The sequence below is a fragment of the Triticum urartu genome, chromosome 2 (genome assembly GCF_003073215.2).
Source record: "Triticum urartu cultivar G1812 chromosome 2, Tu2.1, whole genome shotgun sequence".
Lineage (NCBI taxonomy): Eukaryota > Viridiplantae > Streptophyta > Magnoliopsida > Poales > Poaceae > Triticum > Triticum urartu.
In genome coordinates this window covers 590,591,597-590,610,549 of record NC_053023.1, presented here as the reverse complement: position 1 = coordinate 590,610,549, position 18,953 = coordinate 590,591,597, and the positions used below count along the sequence as shown (strand labels likewise).

The window sequence follows — 18,953 nt, the reverse complement described above, 5'->3', positions numbered from 1 at the left end:
GACAAGACTGGAGGGTGCCGGGACACCCGGGTGTCGTCGCACCTTTTCGTTTAGAAACTGGATACGCCGAATCCCAAAATCATTCTAGTATTTTGCTATTTGTGGGAGTCGTTGTATAGAAACATGCGTGAACAACAACGTTTGTTGATTTATTTCACATAACATGTTCTTACGGAAGTACTACATGCATGGGGCGGCATGCAGAAGACACTAACAGAAAGCATTTGCATCCGATCCGTTTAAACAGGTTAACAACAGCCGGCGCCGTCGACCTTGGACAGATGAAGTCGATCAGCTAGCTCACGTTCGAGATGCTGGCAGCGGCCGACTTGGCGGGCCCCCAGCTATGCAGGACGGCGCCGGAGACGTCCTAAAAGGCGAGGCGCGCCTCGGCCGCGGTGAGCTGCATGGACAGGAAGCCCTGACCGTCGTACAGGAACTCCATCTTGTCGGAGGTTGCCTTGAACTTGCCAGCCCACGCCTTGGACCCGCCGCCGCTGGTCACGAATTCCACCGGGCTGTCGACGTATTTTAGTTCTAGATACATCCATTTCCGAGACAAGTAATTCCGAACGGAGGAAGTACGTGTCAACCTCATTTGCGCAAAGAAGAGGTTTTTTTTCAAGAGTACGCTAATAGCGTACTTTATCTTTATAGAAAAAGAGCAACAATGATTTACAAGAGATGCCAAGTGAAGGATGCGAACATCACACCTATGGCCACACCCTAAAACACCCCACTCAAAGCCCAAGCCTACTCTCTAACAAATCGAGACAACCCGCCGACTCCTAGACCCGCCTCCCTCCACTCTTGGATCTCCCGCAGAACCGCACCAACCACCTGAAGAGGTGTTTTTTGTTGGGCCGTTCTATTGAAGACCCGTGCATTGCGCTGCTTCCACAAAGCCCATGAGACCGCAATCACGAAAGTGTCAAACCCGCGTTTGTGCTCTTTCCTGAAACCCCTCCTAGCCTGCAACCACCACTCTATAGCAAAGTATCCTCCGTCGTTGGCCGTTCCACGATCAAGTTAAGCTCTTGTAGGCATTCATGCCACACTTCCCGAGCGAAAACACATTGGATCAATATGTGCTCCGCATTGTCCTCTGCCTGCAAACATGTGAAGTAGCTAGAAGAGCGCTCTCGCAGCCCGTGCTTAGCTCTCCTGTCCGAAATCCAAATCCGATGCTGGATCGCCAACCAGACAAATATTTTACACTTAAGAAGCACCCAACTCTTCCAGATGCAAGAAGCATAGGCAACCCGCTGAATCCCTTGACACAGACGATGATATGTGGATCGAGCGGTGTACTGCCCGGACGGGTCCGCCGGCCAAGAGAAGCAATCTTCTCTATCTGGATCCCAAGGCACAGTGCTAATAGCTAGATTGGTTCAAGTTTGAGTCCTTCTGGACCCGTGCGGAGGGTTTTTTGATGTGGTCAAGATGGCTTGGACTACGACTCCGGTGGCCTCTAATGATTACCTCACTTTACAAAACAAGCTAAGGGCTACGGCGTGGAGTCTACAAAAGTGGAGCGATCGCTGGATTGGCAACGTGAAGCTTCAAATTGCCATTGCTTTCGAGGTCATTAAGCACTGGATATTGCTATGGAGGCAAGGACACTGTCGGACGCGGAGAGGGATTTGCGTAAGTGCTTAAAAAGGAAGCTTTTGGGTTTGAGCTCGTTGGAGAGAACAATCGCTAGGCAAAGATCTAGAATGCTGCAACTGCGTGAGGGCGACGGGAACACGAGGTTGTTTCATCAACAAGCAAGTCATAGGCAAAGGAAGAATGTCTTGAGAACGGTCAAGTATAATGTCCAATTATACTCCGGCCAGGATGATGTGGCTTCAGTGGTGGATGCTTATTTTGGTGTGGCATTTGGGTTTGCATGCCCTCGTGGATTTGCGCTCAACCTGGAAGAACTGGGCCTACCACGCCTGAACCTGGCACATCTCGAGCAGCCATTTACGGAGGAGGAGGTTGAGGGAGTGATCAAGTTGATGCCCCGGGATAAAGCGCCGGGTCCAGATGGCTTTACGGGCAGATTCTATGCTACTTGCTGGAGTATAATCAAGGAGGATTTCATGAGAGCGATGGGCTGCTTCTATAATGGTGACATGAGGGGTTTGGCGGCAATCAATAAGTCCTTCGTCTCTCTTTTACCCAAGAAAGATGGTGCTCTGGAGGTGTGTGACTTCAGACCCATCAACCTTGTGCATGGGGCAGTGAAGATATTCGAGAAGGTGCTTACGTGTAGACTTGTGGAAGATCTACCTAAGCTGGTTGGTAATCACCAAAGTGCTTTCGTCAAGGGCGGATCTTTGCATGACAATTTCATGCTTGTGCAAAGCACGGCAAGATGGCTGCATGCTCTAAAGAACTTGGCGATTTTGCTTAAGCTAGACATCTCAAAAGCTTTCGACTCGGTGCAATGGCCCTTCTTGGTTGAGGTGTTGCAGCATATGGGATTCGGGCCAAGGTGGAGGTCTTGGATTTGTGGAATCCTCTCAACTTCTACCACAAAAGTATTGGTCAATGGTGCACCGGGAGACACGATCTACAACTGCAAAGGGCTACGACAAGGGGATCCTATCTCCCCAATGCTTTTCATCTTAACTGTGGAGCCGATGCAAAGGATGATGTAGCTAGCAGTGACCCGAGGGGTGATGGGACCTTTGGCGCGTGTGGGCATGGAGAAGCGACTATCAATCTTTGCGGATGATGTTGTTTTATTTGTCAAACCAAATAAGGTGGATCTTGCGGCTTGCAAGTGCATCTTGGAGCTCTTCGGTGAAGCATCAGGACTGAGGATCAACATGCGAAAATCGGCAGCTATTCCCATTAGATGCTCGGATGACCAGATTACCATGGCATGTGCCGAGCTCCAGTGCCCCTTGGGATCCTTCCCGATCAAGTACTTGGGGCTGCCACTCTCATTAAGGAAGCCATCGGCGACATAGTTGAAGTATTTGGTGGATCAAATGGCTAATAAGCTACCAAAATGGAAGGCATCGCTTATGCCAAAGAGTGGCAGACTAACCTTGGTCCAATCGGTGCTATGTGCCATGCTGATCCACGCAATGATGGCGTTGGATCTACCTATGAAAACCCTTGTCGCAATGAAGAGGAACTGCAGAGGTTTCTTATGGTGTAGACGCGCAGAGGCTAATGGTGGCAATTGTGCGGTGGCTTGGGATGCGGTGTGCACACCGGAGTGGGAAGGTGGCCTTGGGTTGCCAAACTTGCGCTGGATGAACATAGCAATGCAAGCGAGATGGCCGTGGCTTGCGAGGACAGATGAGACGAGGCCATGGAGAGAATTCAAGATCAAAGTCCCGGAGGAGTCAATGGGGATTTGTATGGTGGCCATGAGGAGTGTGGCTAATTCTGGGCTCACGACACGTTTTTGGGAGGACCGCTGGATTGATGGCAGCAGAATTCAGGAGGTTGCACCGCTCCTCTACAGTTTGGTTCCAAAGCGCATCAGAGACTCTCGGTTAGTTGGACCGGCGGTGGAGATTGGGAGTCGGGCATTGGACGTTGGCCCGGACATAGGACCCGCTGTGCTGCATGAGTTCTTTTTGATATGGCAATTAGTTTCAGCTTGGGAGCCCATGGTGGATGTGCCTGACAAGGTGGTTTGGTCGTGGGAGGCCACCGGACAGTTCTCCATGAAATCTGATTATGCGGCTGGCTTTTGGGGCCGAGAAGGAAGTGTGACGGCGGATCTAACTTGGAAATCACGTGCACCCTCATGGTGCAGGTTCTTCATGTGGTTGGCCCTCAGGGACCGATGTTGGACGTCGGACCGGCTAGCGAGGAGAGGGTTGCCGCACCAAGACGCGTGCCCGTTTTGTGACCACGAGGACGAAACCATTAACCACATTCTACTCACTTGCGTCTTTGCTAGGACTGCTTGGGCGAGGATCTGTGAGGCCTTGGACAAACCGGATTGGACTCCCACTCAACAGGACAAGCTGGCGGACTGGGTTGTAGCCAAGCAAGGAGTAGAAGGCATGAGCATCAAGGATCTTCGTACTATTATTGCGCTAGTCTGGTGGGAGTTGTGAAAGCATAGGAATGGTATTATCTTTGATGGGGCGCGCCCTTCCTTGGAGTATCTACTAGGGAGAGTGAGGCAAGAGGGCCAACTGTGGGCATCGGCCGGACTAATGAAAGGGAATGTAACTCCCTTCTTTAGTAGGGTGGAGAGGTGGGAGACTAGTGAGGAGTAATATGTACTAAGAAACTGTGTAATTGTGGTGGAGACTTTCTTTGCCTTTCTTCTTCAATATATGATATGCACACTCGTGCATATTCGATAAAAAAAGTGTTGGCCATGGCTCAGCCACAATAATGCATGCATGCATGCACAACATGTCGTGTGTACCTTGAGGACCGGGAGGAGGTGTTCGCGGAGCTCGGTGGTGTGGCCATGCTCGCAGCCGCTACTGACGGGGTGGTGGCCGACGACGACCTTCCACGTCACGTTGGACACCGCTAGGGCATCGTCTAGGCCCTGGAGGAGGGTGGCGATGTAGGTGTTGCGGGGATCCACGTTCCTCCTGTCGAACTTGCTCTCGTTCCAGTACTTGAGGAAGAAGGGCGACGTGTCCACCAGGAAGAAGTCAACGATGTCTGCCTCCACGATGAAGGACTTGTTGACGGAGGTCCACCAGTTGTCCACCTTGCGAATGGCGGGGCTCTGCTACGCCAGCGTGTCACCCGGGTAGTCATGGTTGCCGAGGACTGCAGCGATCATAGGAGGGTGCAGTAGTACCAGAGGAGGTGTGAAGCTCACGATTTCTCAGAGGAGTTTGGTTTTTGGCGACGGCGCGAAGATCCATGTCGCCGCCGTCGAGGCCACCCTGCCTCCCAGGATGCGGGGGAGGGGCCTTTTGCTTCCCCGTCGCCTCCACCTCGTCTGGTTCCTGTCCAACTGCCATGCTCCCGCCCCAATGAGATTGACGTGCGTGAGTTGCCTGTTGCCCGCCGGCGGCTTTGTCCCACTTGTCGAACCCAGATCCGCCAGATCCAGAGACTCTGGTCGAAAATGATTTCACCACCTCTAGCTTGCGCTTCCACACATGGGAGTCGAAGCCGCGGCCGCAGCAGAAGCGTCCGGCCCCGCGACCATGGCGGCCCATACCGAAAACCTCTTCTCTCATCTCAATAGCTTTGCTCTCTCTAGGCACCACGGGTGGATTTGTGGAAGGGGGTGAGGAAACTACTTGAGCGAAGGAACGAGTATCACCATGGATCTTGCCTTCCCACTAAGTGTAGGTTTGACGAACCCTAGATCTGGTGAGAGACGGAGCGCTCCAGAAGTGGGCGAGGCTCTCGCCCAGAAACAAAATGGGAGAAGGGGTAGCGGCCACGAGTTTAATACCCGCGGTGCCCCTGGAAACCCTAGGTCCATCCTCACCATGGCGGTCGGGTCTGATCTTCAGCACGTGGTAGACATCCGAATCATGGCGGACCGGTGCACACCCGAGAATCCCTAGCCCATCAGTCATGGGGGATGGGCGGCGACGCGTTCCCAGAAACATGCGCCCGCGCTCGTGTACCACCGAGTCGGTCGGCTCCGTGTGTGACGTACCTGCTCCATACGGTGGTGCGCCTTCACCTGAAACCGCCGTGCTCGTCGGGTTTCGATCGCAAACCCTCGCAAAGTGGCAAGGGAAGGAGACAATATCACCGATGTCAATAGACTCACCTGCCCTAAGGAGTCACGCATCCACCATGCGCCCCGCGGTGTTGAGGAAGACGATCCTGAGCGCCTCCGAGCGTAGCCACAGTTCGCCATCGTCGAGCCGGACCTATTTCACCGCCTCCATATCGACCGCGTACCGGACCCTCCAGCGCACGTCACCCGCCATCCCGTTAAGGAAGAATGGCAGTGATGCTAAAGCATATTGTTAATTAAGCACCAATAGTTTCTAGGTAGGTATTTATGTATTTAACTAGTATAGAAATTACCTAAGCATCAATGAGAGAGGTTTGCATTGTATACTAGTTGATGAAATTTATATAAGTATTCCTTAACGTCGTGGCTATTCTATAAAGAACGGACTAATGCCTTAAGCAAGATGACATGATGTAGACAAATAAAACTCACGTATGAATAAACCCCAATTTTTACCCTTAATGGCAACGATACAAATATGTGTCATGTCCCTGTCTGTGACTGGTATTGAGCACCGCAAGATCGAACCCATCAGAAAGCACCTCTCCCATTGCAAAAAAAATCAATCTAGTTGGCCAAACCAAATCAATAGATCGGAGCAAAATATAGCTATAACAATCATGCATAAAAGAGTTCAGAGAAAACTCAAATAATATTCAAGAATAGATCATAAACTCACAATTCATCGGATCCCAAACAAACACACCGTAAAAAGTCATTACATCGAATAGATCTCCAAGAACATCGAGGAGAACATTGTATTGAAGATCAAAGAGAGAGAAGAAGCCATCTAGCTACTGGCTATGGACCCATAGGTCTGAGGTAAACTACTCACGCATCATCGGAAGGGCGGTAAGGTTGAAGCCCCTCCATGATCGATTTCCCGTCCGACAGAGTACCAGAGAACGCCTCTAGATGGGATCTCGTATGAACACAAACTTGCGGCAGCGGAAAAAGTATTTCAGGTGGCTCTCTAATATCAGGGGAATATTTGAGAATTTATAGAGGCGGAATTATATCAAGAGGTGCCAAGAGGGGGCCACAAGCCTGGGGGGCACCCCCCAGGGCATGCCTCCCGAGCTTGTCGCTCCCTCGTGGCTCTTCAGGTCTTCTCCTGAACCTTATAGGGTCTCTTCTGGTCCAGAAAAAATCAATCCAAAGTTTTTTCTCCATTTCGACTCTGTTTGATATTGATTTCCTGAAAAGCCAAAAACAGGCAAAAAACAGCAATTGGCACTCGGCACTAGGTTACTAGGTTAGTCCCAAAAATGATATATAACTGCAAATAAAACATCCAAGATTGATACTATAATAGCATAGAACAATCAAAAATTATAGATACGTTGGAGACGGATCACATACCTAGTTCAATCTAGTTATCGGCAAGTCTCTTTACTCGTTGCATAATATGAGACCCCCATGACTAAACTCATTAGTCACATGTTCGCAAGCTTCTTATGATGTTGTAGTACCAAGAGGGCTCATAGATATCTCTCCGTTATACAGAGTGACAAATCCAACTCTCGATTCATGCAACCCAACAAATACCTTTGGAGATATCTGAGGAGCACCTTTACAATCACGAAGTTACGAACTGACGTTTGATAGCCCAAAAAGTATTCCTCCAGTATCCGGTAGTGGAATGATCTCATGGTCTAAGGAACAAATACTTAACATTACAAAAGCTATGGCAGAGTGAACTTAGTGATACGATCAGATACTAAGCTTGCAGTTGGGTCTGTCCATCACATCATTCTCCTAATGTTGTGATCTCGTTATCAAATGACAAATCATGTCTATGGTTAGCAAACCTTAACCATCCTTGATCAACGAGCTAATCTAGTAGAAGCTCACTAGGGACACAGTGATGTTTATGTATTCACACATGTATTTAAGTTTGTCATCAATACAATTGTAGCATGGATAATAAATATTTATCATGAACGGGAAATATGATAATAACATATTTATTATTGCCTCTAGGGCATATTTCCAATAGTACTACAGGGAGAGAACTAAACTGAGGCTCAAACCCCATGAGCCTCAGTGGCGGAGCTTGACATAGATTGTTGAGGGGGCAAAGCAGAGTTAGTCGGTTGAGAGGGCTAAAAGGACAAATTATGCTTAAATTGTGATAATCGTTAAAATTTTAGTTTAATAACTAATGAAATTTCACATAATTTCTCTAGGGAAAGGGCCATAGCCCCCCTAGGCTCTAGTGAAGCTCTGCCACTTGTGTGCTTATTGATGGTGTCGTACTGGATGAGGGGTTGGTAGTTGAAGATGAAGAGTTGTCTCAGGCTATGGAGGTTGGGGTGTTGCACCACCAGATTCCGTTTGTTGACCACATCAGGTACATGTGCTCTGTGCAGATGTGCGGTAGGTCAACCATGACCGGCTGCTTCTCGCATCAATGCGGAGGGGCGCCATCAGCAGCATGGAAGCCAGTGTAGTTTCCATGCTCCTTCATCTCTGCACCAGTCACGACCGAGATGAACTCGCACCCAACCCACACCCGGCTCAACCACAACCCTGGGTGCTCAATGTGGCGGTACAGCTGGTAATTGTCTTATGAGGGATATAAGGTTCATAAGATGGTGCCTTATGAGTGTTATATCAAAGACTGGTATACTACACCATGTAGTGGTATGCTGAATCGCTGCAATGCGGTTGGAAATAACAAACCACCTACGACGGACCGAGCATTTGAGGCGGCTTTAGAAACCGATGTTTGTTGTGCCGAATATTAGCGACATAGGCTTTGAGGCAAATTTTGTAATCATCGTTGGTCCATGTACAAGTGTGTTATATTTACCGGACTTATCATGCTAAATTTATTAGACTGCTCATGCGAAAGTTAGTAGACTGCTCATACTAGAGTTACCAACATAGTGGTTATGTAGTTACTTGGCTACATGTGCTATAGTTACCAATATGGCTATTACATTGTTACCAAAGTAGCAATTATGTAGTTATCAAATCCCTAATGATATAGCTACCACTTACCAGGATGCTCATGCTAGACTTATCAGGTCACTCATGCTAGAGTTACCAACCTACTCATGCGCTAAAACTAACAGGTTTCTCATACGGTATCAAGCTACTCCGGCTATAGGGACCAACACATGCTAAAGTTATGAGGCTACCCATGTAAAAGTTACCAGCATGATATTATGTTGTTATCAGGTTGTACCGTCCTATAATTATCAACATTACACAACTATAGTCACCAGTTGCCCATGTCACAGAGCAGCATATCAACTATATGGTTAGTCGACTGCTCGTGTGATAGTTACCAACATGAGGTAACTATAGTTACCAACTGCCCATGTCACAATTGTCGAGTGAGTTAGGTCGCAGTCACCACCATAGTATTTGTGTAGTTACAGGGGTGGTTGCAGTGAGATCTAATTTTGGAGTTGATAACCATACACGAGGAGTCCGACATCCCATATGATGTTTTGTCGGTAATAACATATTAATAATATGTGTAAGTCTTTTAGCACTGGGTGATAACTTTGGACCTAAACCCACTAACATATTGGAAAAATTTCAGTTCTTAATTCCCGACAACTTCAGCATGCTGGTAATTTACATACAACAACATGGTAAGTTTTAACCCCCATGGAGACATACCAACATAGAATCTAGTTTCGAAGCGGATTTAATGTTGAAGATGGATCTTGAATCGGATCAATGATTTAAGCTACAAAACATTTTAAACTTTCAAATTGAACAGAAGTAAAACTGTCATCATCACTTTTTGTCTTTTTTACAAGCTTGCAAGCATGTAATGAGAGTGAAGGGTTCCCTAAATGTGGAATATTGGTTATGTATTGGGGTCCCTGATTAGATGGGTAATATTAAAAAACTAAATGTGGTAATCCCTGTTAGAGAAGATAAAACAATAGGTAGAACATGGAATCAGCTCGGTCTTTTTACGGATTCTTTAATGATTAGAAATACAGTTTTTGTTAACACCATGTGGCCAACGATAAACCGAGTGTAGAAACATGAGTACTCGGCTTATATTCACATAAGATGAGTATAGAACAAAAAAAAGGATGGCAAAGACATAAGCCGAGTGGGCCGACAAAAAAGTTCTTGGCTTACAGATAAAGATCGACATATAGAAAAAAGTCCTCGGCTTAGAGCTAGGGCTCAATAATGTTCCATGCCATGTGGCTATCACAGAGATGGTAGACCACTCCATGATGGAGCAGGCTATAAGCCGAACGGTTGTCTGGCGGCTTTCGGCTTACCTTAGCGAATTCTTTTATTTTTTAGATTATGAGAAATATAAGCCAAGTACCCGATGAAAGAAACTCCGCTTACACGTGACCTATTTTTTCCAGACCTATTTTTTAGTGCAAAAAATTATTTTAAATTTTTTGCATTGTGTTTATATTAAGTTATTGCATTTTATCATATTTTACTCTTTTTCTCATCGATTCTGTCTGAACTAGTTTTCATCGCTCTTTCGATGCCTCAATTTTGCGATCCCTCTAATTAATTAGCATCATTTTGCCATTTTAAAGTGATGGGGTATTGCCTTGTACCCTTCACAATCCCAAGTTTACCCCGTTTGCATCGGCCGATCGTCATGTAGCTTTATTTCGCCGAGAGCAGTTATTTTGAACTCGGCTTATATTTATTAAGTTGAGTACCCGTGAACTGAATCTCGGCGTACATGGCATAACCCGTGAACTGGCCGGGTACAATACTCGGCCTATAGTAAGCCGAGGTTAATTGGGACTTCGCCGAGTATGTTTCATGCACGGTTTTGTTATACGCCAAATCCCAAAATCATTCTAGTAGTTTGCTATTCAGTCTTGCTAAGTCTTAATTGACTGAGACTTCGTTAAGTCTCAGTCGATACTATATCCATGAAATCTTACATTAAGACCTGTGCAAAGAAAATCATTTTCTTTTTCTCTCTTGCATAATATGTCACTTAACTAAGACTTAGTTAAATTTTAGTCGAATGAGACCTAGCCATACCCTTTGCTAATTGTGGGAGTCGTTGTATAAAAACATGCGTGCACATACACTTGGAACAACGTCGTTTGTTAATTATTTCGCATTAAATTTACTTACGGAGGTACATGCATGGGGCGACATGCAGAAGACACTGACAGAAAGCATTTGCATCCGATCCGTTAGCAACGACCGGCGCCGTCGGCCATGGACAGGTGAAGTCGATCAGCTAGCTCACGTTCGAGATGCTGGCGTCGGCCGACTTGGCGAGCCCCCAGCTGTGCAGGACGGCGCCGGAGACGTCGTAAAAGGCGAGGTGCGCCTCGGCCGCGGTGAGCTGCATGGACAGGAAGCCCTGGCCGTCGTATAGGAACTCCATCTTGTCGGAGGTGGCCTTGAACTTGCCCGCCCACGCCTTGGACCCGCCGCCGCTCGTCACGAACTCCACCGGGCTGTCGACGCTGCTGATGCGCTGCAGGCAGTGGTCGTGGCCGTTGAGGTACATGTCAACCCCATGGGCCTGCACGCGAAAAGAAACCACACAAAGTGTTTTACCCCATGGTTAGCCGAGCCGATAATGCATGCATGCGCAACGTTAGACGATGGTGATCGAATACCTAGTACGTACCTTGAGGAGTGGGAGGAGGTGCTCACGGAGCTCGGTGGTGTTGCCGTGCTCGCAGCCGCTGCTGACGGGGTGGTGGCCGACGACGACCTTCCACGTCGCTTTGGACGCCGCCAGGGCGTCGTCCAGGTCCTGGAGGAGGGTGGCGATGTAGGTGTCGCGGGGAGCCACGTTCCTCCAGTCGAACTTGCTCTCGTTCCAGTACTTGAGGACGAAGGGCGACGTGTCCACCAGGAAGAAGTCCACGATGTCTGCCTCCACGATGAAGGACTTGTTGACGGAGGTCCACCGGCTGTCCACCTCGCGGATGGCGGGGCTCTGCTGCGCCAGCGCGTCGCCCGTGTAGTCGTGGTTGCCGAGGACTGCATGCATGCCACACCCGTGACGCACTTGCATGGTGTACTAATCGGGAAGAGAAGGAATAGTCGCGGCAGTTATGGATGCATACCGATGTACCAAGGCTTCTGAAGGCTGGAGGCGGTGTAGATGTCGGTGAAGGACGCCATGAAGAAGGCCGTGTCGTTGTCGCCGGCGAGGCCGTCGTTGTAGAAGTTGTCGCCGGTGGAGATGACAAAATCGGCGGCCAGCTTCTCGCCGATCACTCCCATCTGTTGACACGTACACACTTTGGCCAATGACCGGGAGTTTTCTTAACGATAAGATGTAGTACAACTAATTAAATGGCCTCTCTGCTTTCGGCTACTTATATGACAAAGGGCAGCAATTAGTTTGTACTACCAACTACTTATATGACAAAGGGCCCGCTCTTATCTCTTGGCAATTAGCTACACGTGAAATGGCAGTGATGCTAAAGCATATTGTTAATAAAGCACCAATAGTTTGTAAGTAGGTGTTCATGTATTTAACTGGTACAAATTACCTACGCATCAAGAGAGGTTAGCATTCTTTAAGCACTCACATATAACTAGGTTAAACAGAAGAAGAAAAAACATACTCCCTCCGTTCCTAAATATAAGTCTTTTTAGACATTTCAAATGAATTGCAACATACAGATGTATGTAAACATATTTTAGAGTGTACATTCATTTGTTTTGCTTCGTATGTAGTCATTTTTTAGAATCTTTAAAAAGACTTATATTTAGGAATGGAGGGAGTAGAATTCAGTTTGCGAGTGTACCTGCTCGGCAACCAGTGTCTGGTTGAACTGTCCACCCCTTCCCCAGTCGCCGACGGCGAGCACGGTCAGTGACCCGTCCTCCTTGGGCGAGTGCTGCACCCGCTGCAGCTCGGCCGCCACCGGCGAGAGCAGCACCAGCGCGCTAACAAGGATCGCGATCGCCGCCATTTTCGGCCGGTCGGCGATCGAGCTAGGCGACTTGAGCTGCTAGTTGCTGGATGGAGAAGAGAGCAAAGTGGAGGCGATGGCTAGACGAGCACCCAGTCACGGGTATTTGTAGCGGCCGGCCGGGCCGGGGTAGTGCTGGAGCATTCGAGCTGAGCTTGCGTTTGGCGCCACCCCAATGATTTACGTCGGTTGGCCGCAATTAATTAAAGAGCAAGAGCTAGCGCGACTAATTGCTGATAAGATGCGTGAGTGCTACGTACTCGCGGGGCATTCAACAGCGGAGGTTGGCGCGTTGCATTGGATTGCATGCACGGACGAGATGGATGGTTTGCTTGCGGAGAACAGCCTTGGTATCCCTCAAGTTATATCCTCCGTAAGTTCTACAAGTACATACAGTGCTGTGGGATCGTGGTACTAGCTACTCTTCAAGGCTACGAGATACTCCATTGCACGCTCAAGCAAAGCTCTGTCCTTTGGACTCCCTCTCCTGGCCCTCCTTGCTTGAGATTCCGCGGCCAAAAGGTGTCTCCCAGTGATGGAGGGCGTGGCTCTCCTCTGCGGGCACTCCTGTCATGGCCAATGGTTCCTCTGCGGGCACAAATGTTTATGGTTTTGCCATGCCAGAGGATTGTGCCAAGGAGACCCTGTCTACTTGCTGCGATGATCTTAATCTAACAAAGTTGGAAGCCTGGGATATCAAGTTCGTCAAGGAAGCCATAAACATTTGTTATTGGGGGTGACTTTAACATTATTATGAAACTTCTCAAAAAAAAAGGGCACTCCTAGGCATTGGAGCTTTGTTTTTAATGCAATGGTTGAACAAGTGGGTTTAAGGGAAATAGAAATGAATGGTAGGCAATTTACTTTGGAGAACAATCTCCCTAACCCTACTTTTGAAAAGTTGGATAAGATCCTTTGTTGTATAGATCGGGAGGAAAATGACCTTGTCACTATAGTCAGTACTCCAGTTAGAGAGAATTCTGACCATACTCCTTTATTCCTAGATAAGGAGATGTCATTAACTCTGACACTTTGTTTATATTTGAAAACATTTTTTTTCTTGAGAGATGAGATAAATAAAATTGTTATTAATGTGTGAATTGACCCTCATATCATGGGATCTAATATTGAGAGGTGGCAAAACAAACTCGGGAAGCTTAGAGCCAAACTACATGGTTGGAATAGAAATATGAGCCCTTGGTATAGAGAGCTTAAAAATATATTATTACCAAGTTAGATGTTATATTGATAAATTTGATGAATTACATGGCCTCACTGCTTACATGAGGCAGGAGCAAAAGATATGATATCACAATTGGATAGGCTGATGAACCAGGAAGGACTAAAATGGAAACAGAGAGCTCAAATTGCAAAAATATTGCAAGGAGATAGTAATACCAAGTATTTTCATGCCAAGGTTAATGGGAGCCGTGTGAAAAATAGGATCTTATCTCTTGATCAGGATGAGGGGCATATCAAAGGAGATAAAGAACCTATTACTAATATTACATTTCTACAACAATATTAGATATGGACAATCAAGAGTTGTGCATCCAAAAGCTGCTGACAAAGTTAGTTTCATACTTCGGTATGGAAGAAATTAAGGAGTGTTTTTTCTGGTATGGCCCATAATAAGTCACCTTGTCCTGATGGTTTCACTGCATGATTTTATCAGCATTTTTGGTACCTGATTGAATTTGATCTGAAAGGCCTCTTTGACGATTTTCATAAGGGGGATTTGGATGTCTCTAGGCTAAACTATGGGGTTATCACTTTGGTTCCAAAAAACAAAAAGGTCTAGAAAATTCAACAGTTTAGACATGTATGTCTTCTAAATGTTAGTTTTAAAATATTTACAATGATCTTGATGAATAGGCCTAATGGGATTGCTGGGATGTAATTTCACCTATGCAAATAGCCTTTGTAAATGGAAGATATATTATGGAAGCGGTGATGATCGTTCATGAAGCTTTAAGAAACATTCATGCAAAAATATGGTCTTATCTTTAAGGTTGACTTCGAAAAAGGCTTATGATAAGGTCAAATGGCCTTTGGTATTGCAAATGCTTGAGATGGAAGGATTTCCAAGCAAATCGATCGATTGGGTTATGCCTACCATTAGTGGGGGGAATGTTAGCATTAAGGTTAATGATAACATTGGCCTTTTTTCCTACATACAAAGGTCTTTGATCTGGCAGTTGATGCTCTGGCCATAATTGTGTATAGTGCTACACATAATGGGTTGGTTAAAGGAGTGCTCGAAGATAATATTGAGCCGGGGGGGGGGGGGTAACATGCTTCAATATATAGGAGACACAATATTGCTCCTGCAAGATGATGTTGATAGTTCTCACAACTTAAATTTTATTTTGTATTTGTTTAACAAAATGTCAGGTTTAAAAAACAATTTTCAAAAAAGTTAATTGTTTCTTTGTTTTTTTTGGCGGGGGGGGGGGGGGTAACATGCTTCAATATATAGGAGACACAATATTGCTCCTGCAAGATGATGTTGATAGTTCTCACAACTTAAATTTTATTTTGTATTTGTTTAACAAAATGTCAGGTTTAAAAAACAATTTTCAAAAAAGTTAATTGTTTCTTTGTTTTTTTTGGCGGGGGGGGGGGGGTTAACATGCTGCAATATACAGGTGACACAATATTGCTCCCACAAGATTTGGGTGGTTTGCAAATTCAAATTTTGGCCTTGATGAATTAGGCTCTGTTATACAAATGTTGATGTAAGAAAGTTAACACTCATGGCATGTGGAAAATATAAGGAAATCCAAATATGTGAAAAGTATGTGCATTGCTGGGGTTAGGCCAAAGTAGGGAGATTCCCAATTTTGGAGTGGCTTGCTCAAGCATAAAGAATATTTTATTCTCTTTATGCAAGTTCATGGTGGGCAATGGGAAAAATCTAGGATTTTTGGAAGAAAATTGGATTAGGGGTAGACCTTTGAGGCCCAATTATCCTAGATTGTATGGTATTTGTTTTGATAAGAACCACTGTATACCTAAGGTTTTTAACAAGGGACTTGATGATATACGGTTTAGGAGAACCCTCTGGGGGATTCTTTAGAACTTTGGAATCATATAAAATAGGTATGTATGAAGTTTAATTGAACGACCAAGAGGATTGATCAAGTGGACCTTATTAAAAAAATGGCATCTTATTACGTGAAGCTGACTGTGGATAAGATGAAGTATCCACACATTTTCCAGTTGGGTTCGACACTCTTACTTATTGAGAAATGCTACAGTTGATCCCCTATACTTGTGGGCTATCAGATAGCGACGTAGGTCTTGTTGATATATCACTGATCTTGATGTTGTTGCTTCAATGTAGGCAGTAACCCTTGGAGAATCATGGTGGATATCACTAGGCAATACAGCTTCTGCACCATACACCAGGAAAAATGGCGTATAACCCGTCGACCTATTGGAAGTAGTCTGTATGCATGAAACTCATCGAGAGGATCAAAAGAAGGATTATGTGCTCTTTGTTGTTGCCTTTCTGGTACCGCAATAATATCTTCCCCTTGTTTTTTCCACTTATCTGTTTTTTTAATTGATGAACCCATTACTAGTATATATCTTATTTGATATGTGTGTACATATTGCGTATCTACAGAATCCGTAATCATGATATTTGGGATACTCTATTATTTGATTGCATGATCCACAGAAGCTATTCGTCATGCATTCACCCAATGTATTTCTCCAGGCTAGTAGAATAGCAATGTTTATGCTATTACAATATCACGACATTGATACCATTTCATGATAGAATATAACTAAAAGATCATTGCTGATTATTCAGTTGTGACTCTATAAAAACTAGCATTATGATGTAAATAAATATGAAATAAATAACATTAATTTATATAAAAAGTGTACAGCGTTTAGCTAGGATCAGCGAGTTTGAAAATAATAGTAATAGGAGAAATGCATGAATGCGAGATCATTATCTGAGATATTGTTGTGGCTCTCTATAAATAGCAGCAAACAGAGGAGTTTATTGGCAGTGAGCAACTAGGAACATAAGAAGAATCAGAAATAGAAAAAAGTAGTTTCTTCGCTCTCATGGCACACACTAACAGTACAAGATGGCCGACGGTCATGCGCTCCATGGCTATTGCTTTCCTGGTGCTGGCCATGATGTGTTTTACCTTCCCATCCTGCCATGCTCGCACTCGTATGTTGCAGTATATACACCTATTTTGTTGTACATCCAATTGTTCAAATTGAACAACCCATCTCTAATATATCTTGTTTGATATGTATCTACAGTTGCATCTACGAAATCTTTATATCATGGGTTTTGCAAGACGCTCAATCCCTGTGATACCGGGAGCTACTATGATTTGTGTACAAGTAAAAGACAGAACTTGGCATATTCCTGTTGCAATACCGATGTTAAGATTCCAACTTGTTGCTGCACATACACCGATGTGTCACGCCCCTAGACCAGGAGGTGATAAATCGATATCGAACAACACCAAATCCATGGATACAAGTGTTCCTCGTGTATGAATTAAATCACCAAACCAAGGTTCACAATGGAACTACAATCCAGAGAAGAGAATCAAGGATGAGAAGAGCATAGAATTAAGGTAGGCAGCAAGAGAGAATCAGTGAGAGGGGATACACTCATCTGGTACGAGGGAAGGGAGGAGCTGGAGGAGGAAGAAGGCCAAGCCAATTCTATTCTGTTCGATCCCCTTTCTCGTTGTCGACCTCTGTCTTTTGTAGCTGCAGGTTAGGCCTACTGGCCCAAAGTCCATATGACCCACGGCCCAACAGCCTATGGCCCAATCCGGACTAGGTGCGGGTGTTACACTACCGCCCCCAGAAAACATTGCTTGTCCCCAAGCAATGGATGTTGATAGCAGTACAGTACTAGAGCTCCCACAATGACATAGAACATTCTTGCTCAGCCCAGAAGTCAGACAACAAGCGCCCCTCAACAACAGTGTGAAACATCCCCCAGGATCCCAGGCCATTCCATCAAGCGTTGGCACACAACATAGTTGAGGAATCTTGAACCCAAACAACCTGTACTGTAGGTGGAAGTAGCATTCTAAGCTGATTGTTTTTGAGCGAGCACCACTAGTCATCCACTGCACCACTTCAAACAGTTCCATTTCTTTGATCAGGCAAGTGCAAACACGAGGCCCGGGACTAAAACGGCCTCTGCTCTGAGGTGGCATAATGTCCATCACAGAGCGAGCACTTGCAATCAATTTTAGCGTGCAAATTGAATGCACAAGGGTTACTTGCCAACCTCTAGGATCCCACAATTGTTCCAACCTGAAAACAAAAATTTCAGTTGTAGGAATTCTATCGGAAGTAAGCTCTGACATCTCTTTTGAGGTCCCACATATTGTAGACTGCAGTACGTCGGGATGCCAGTGCCAGCACATTTGCATATAAGCCTTCACTTTCAGTTCCAGGGTCATGAGATTTCCATGCATATTCTGATCGTGCAAAATGACCCAGCTGAACAATTGTTTTGTAGTTGCAGTGGCCACATTATTCAAATCGAAATCAACTTCGAATGTATGACCTGATACGTATATTGGCAGCACCTCAAGCAAACACAAGGAAGAAAGAATTTGCATAACTTGATCCGTAAGCTGATTGGTGAACTCCACCAGAAAAACAATATAAAATGAGCATCTGCACCTAAGCATGAAATGGCCATGTATCTAGATTGCACACTGGGATGTCACATCAAAAATGTGTTTTTCTGCTTTGTAGTCAAGAACTACCATGCATAAGGATCCTTCATAGATGTGTATATTGTTGCCAAGATACGACTTCCGTATCATGTCATCAGGGTTCACTGCGAATCTGAATCCCTTTTGTATGATGCACGTGACATCTCCCAGCATGAGGTTTAACAGTATGCCCACCACAGGTTTTCCAACCTCCACAGTGCACTTGTACAAAGCCAACCGCTTCACTGAAGATGTGTCCAACCTTGCCAGAATAATGGAAATACAATCAACTTTTGCCTCCTTTCTGTATGTTACGAAAAAATGAGCGCTGCTAACGAACACCAAGACTTTCTTGAGAGATCCCTTGATCCAAAACTGTGAAAAAACACTCTTTCCTCAGTTATAAAAGCAAGGATGAGAACACCAGGACAGAAAGCATTGTTGCGCCACACATAACATTCCTTGAGCGGGTTAGTCAAAGCAACTGAACCATATTCTTGAATTGCAAAGCAGTTGTACCTAACTGTAGGATCCTTTAGTGTTTGTTGGAACTTCCATATGGCAAATTCTGATGAGCTAACAATAGCAAGAGTGGCCAATATCAAAGTTAGCATGGCTATGCCTGGATCCCAAAGT

The 18,953-nt window shown here is 45.6% G+C and overlaps 1 protein-coding gene and 1 pseudogene across 1 annotated transcript; both read right to left on the bottom strand.

Moving 5' to 3' along the window:
• Nucleotides 1-295: 295 nt before the first annotated feature.
• LOC125537411 lies at nucleotides 296-5,150 on the bottom strand (annotated as a pseudogene).
• A 5,590-nt stretch (nucleotides 5,151-10,740) lies between these two features.
• Nucleotides 10,741-12,694, bottom strand: LOC125538981 (purple acid phosphatase 3-like). The gene is made up of 4 exons (XM_048702312.1): nucleotides 12,430-12,694; nucleotides 11,740-11,899; nucleotides 11,295-11,653; nucleotides 10,741-11,186 (listed from the first exon to the last, which is right to left on the bottom strand). Exons 1-4 carry the CDS (start codon nucleotides 12,595-12,597, stop codon nucleotides 10,896-10,898), a joined length of 978 nt encoding a protein of 325 aa, XP_048558269.1. The 5' UTR covers nucleotides 12,598-12,694; the 3' UTR covers nucleotides 10,741-10,895.
• Between the last annotated feature and the right edge of the window lie 6,259 nt (nucleotides 12,695-18,953).

Excerpts from the sequence above, each read along its gene's own strand:
- LOC125538981 (XM_048702312.1), bottom strand. The coding sequence starts at position 12,597 with ATGGCGGCGATCGCGATCCTTGTTAGCGCGCTGGTGCTGCTCTCGCCG. Across the intron at positions 11,900-12,429 it reads AGACACTGGTTGCCGAGCAG|ATGGGAGTGATCGGCGAGAA; the intron begins GTACACTCGCAA and ends ACGTGTCAACAG. Across the intron at positions 11,187-11,294 it reads ACCTCCTCCCACTCCTCAAG|GCCCATGGGGTTGACATGTA; the intron begins GTACGTACTAGG and ends TTTCGCGTGCAG.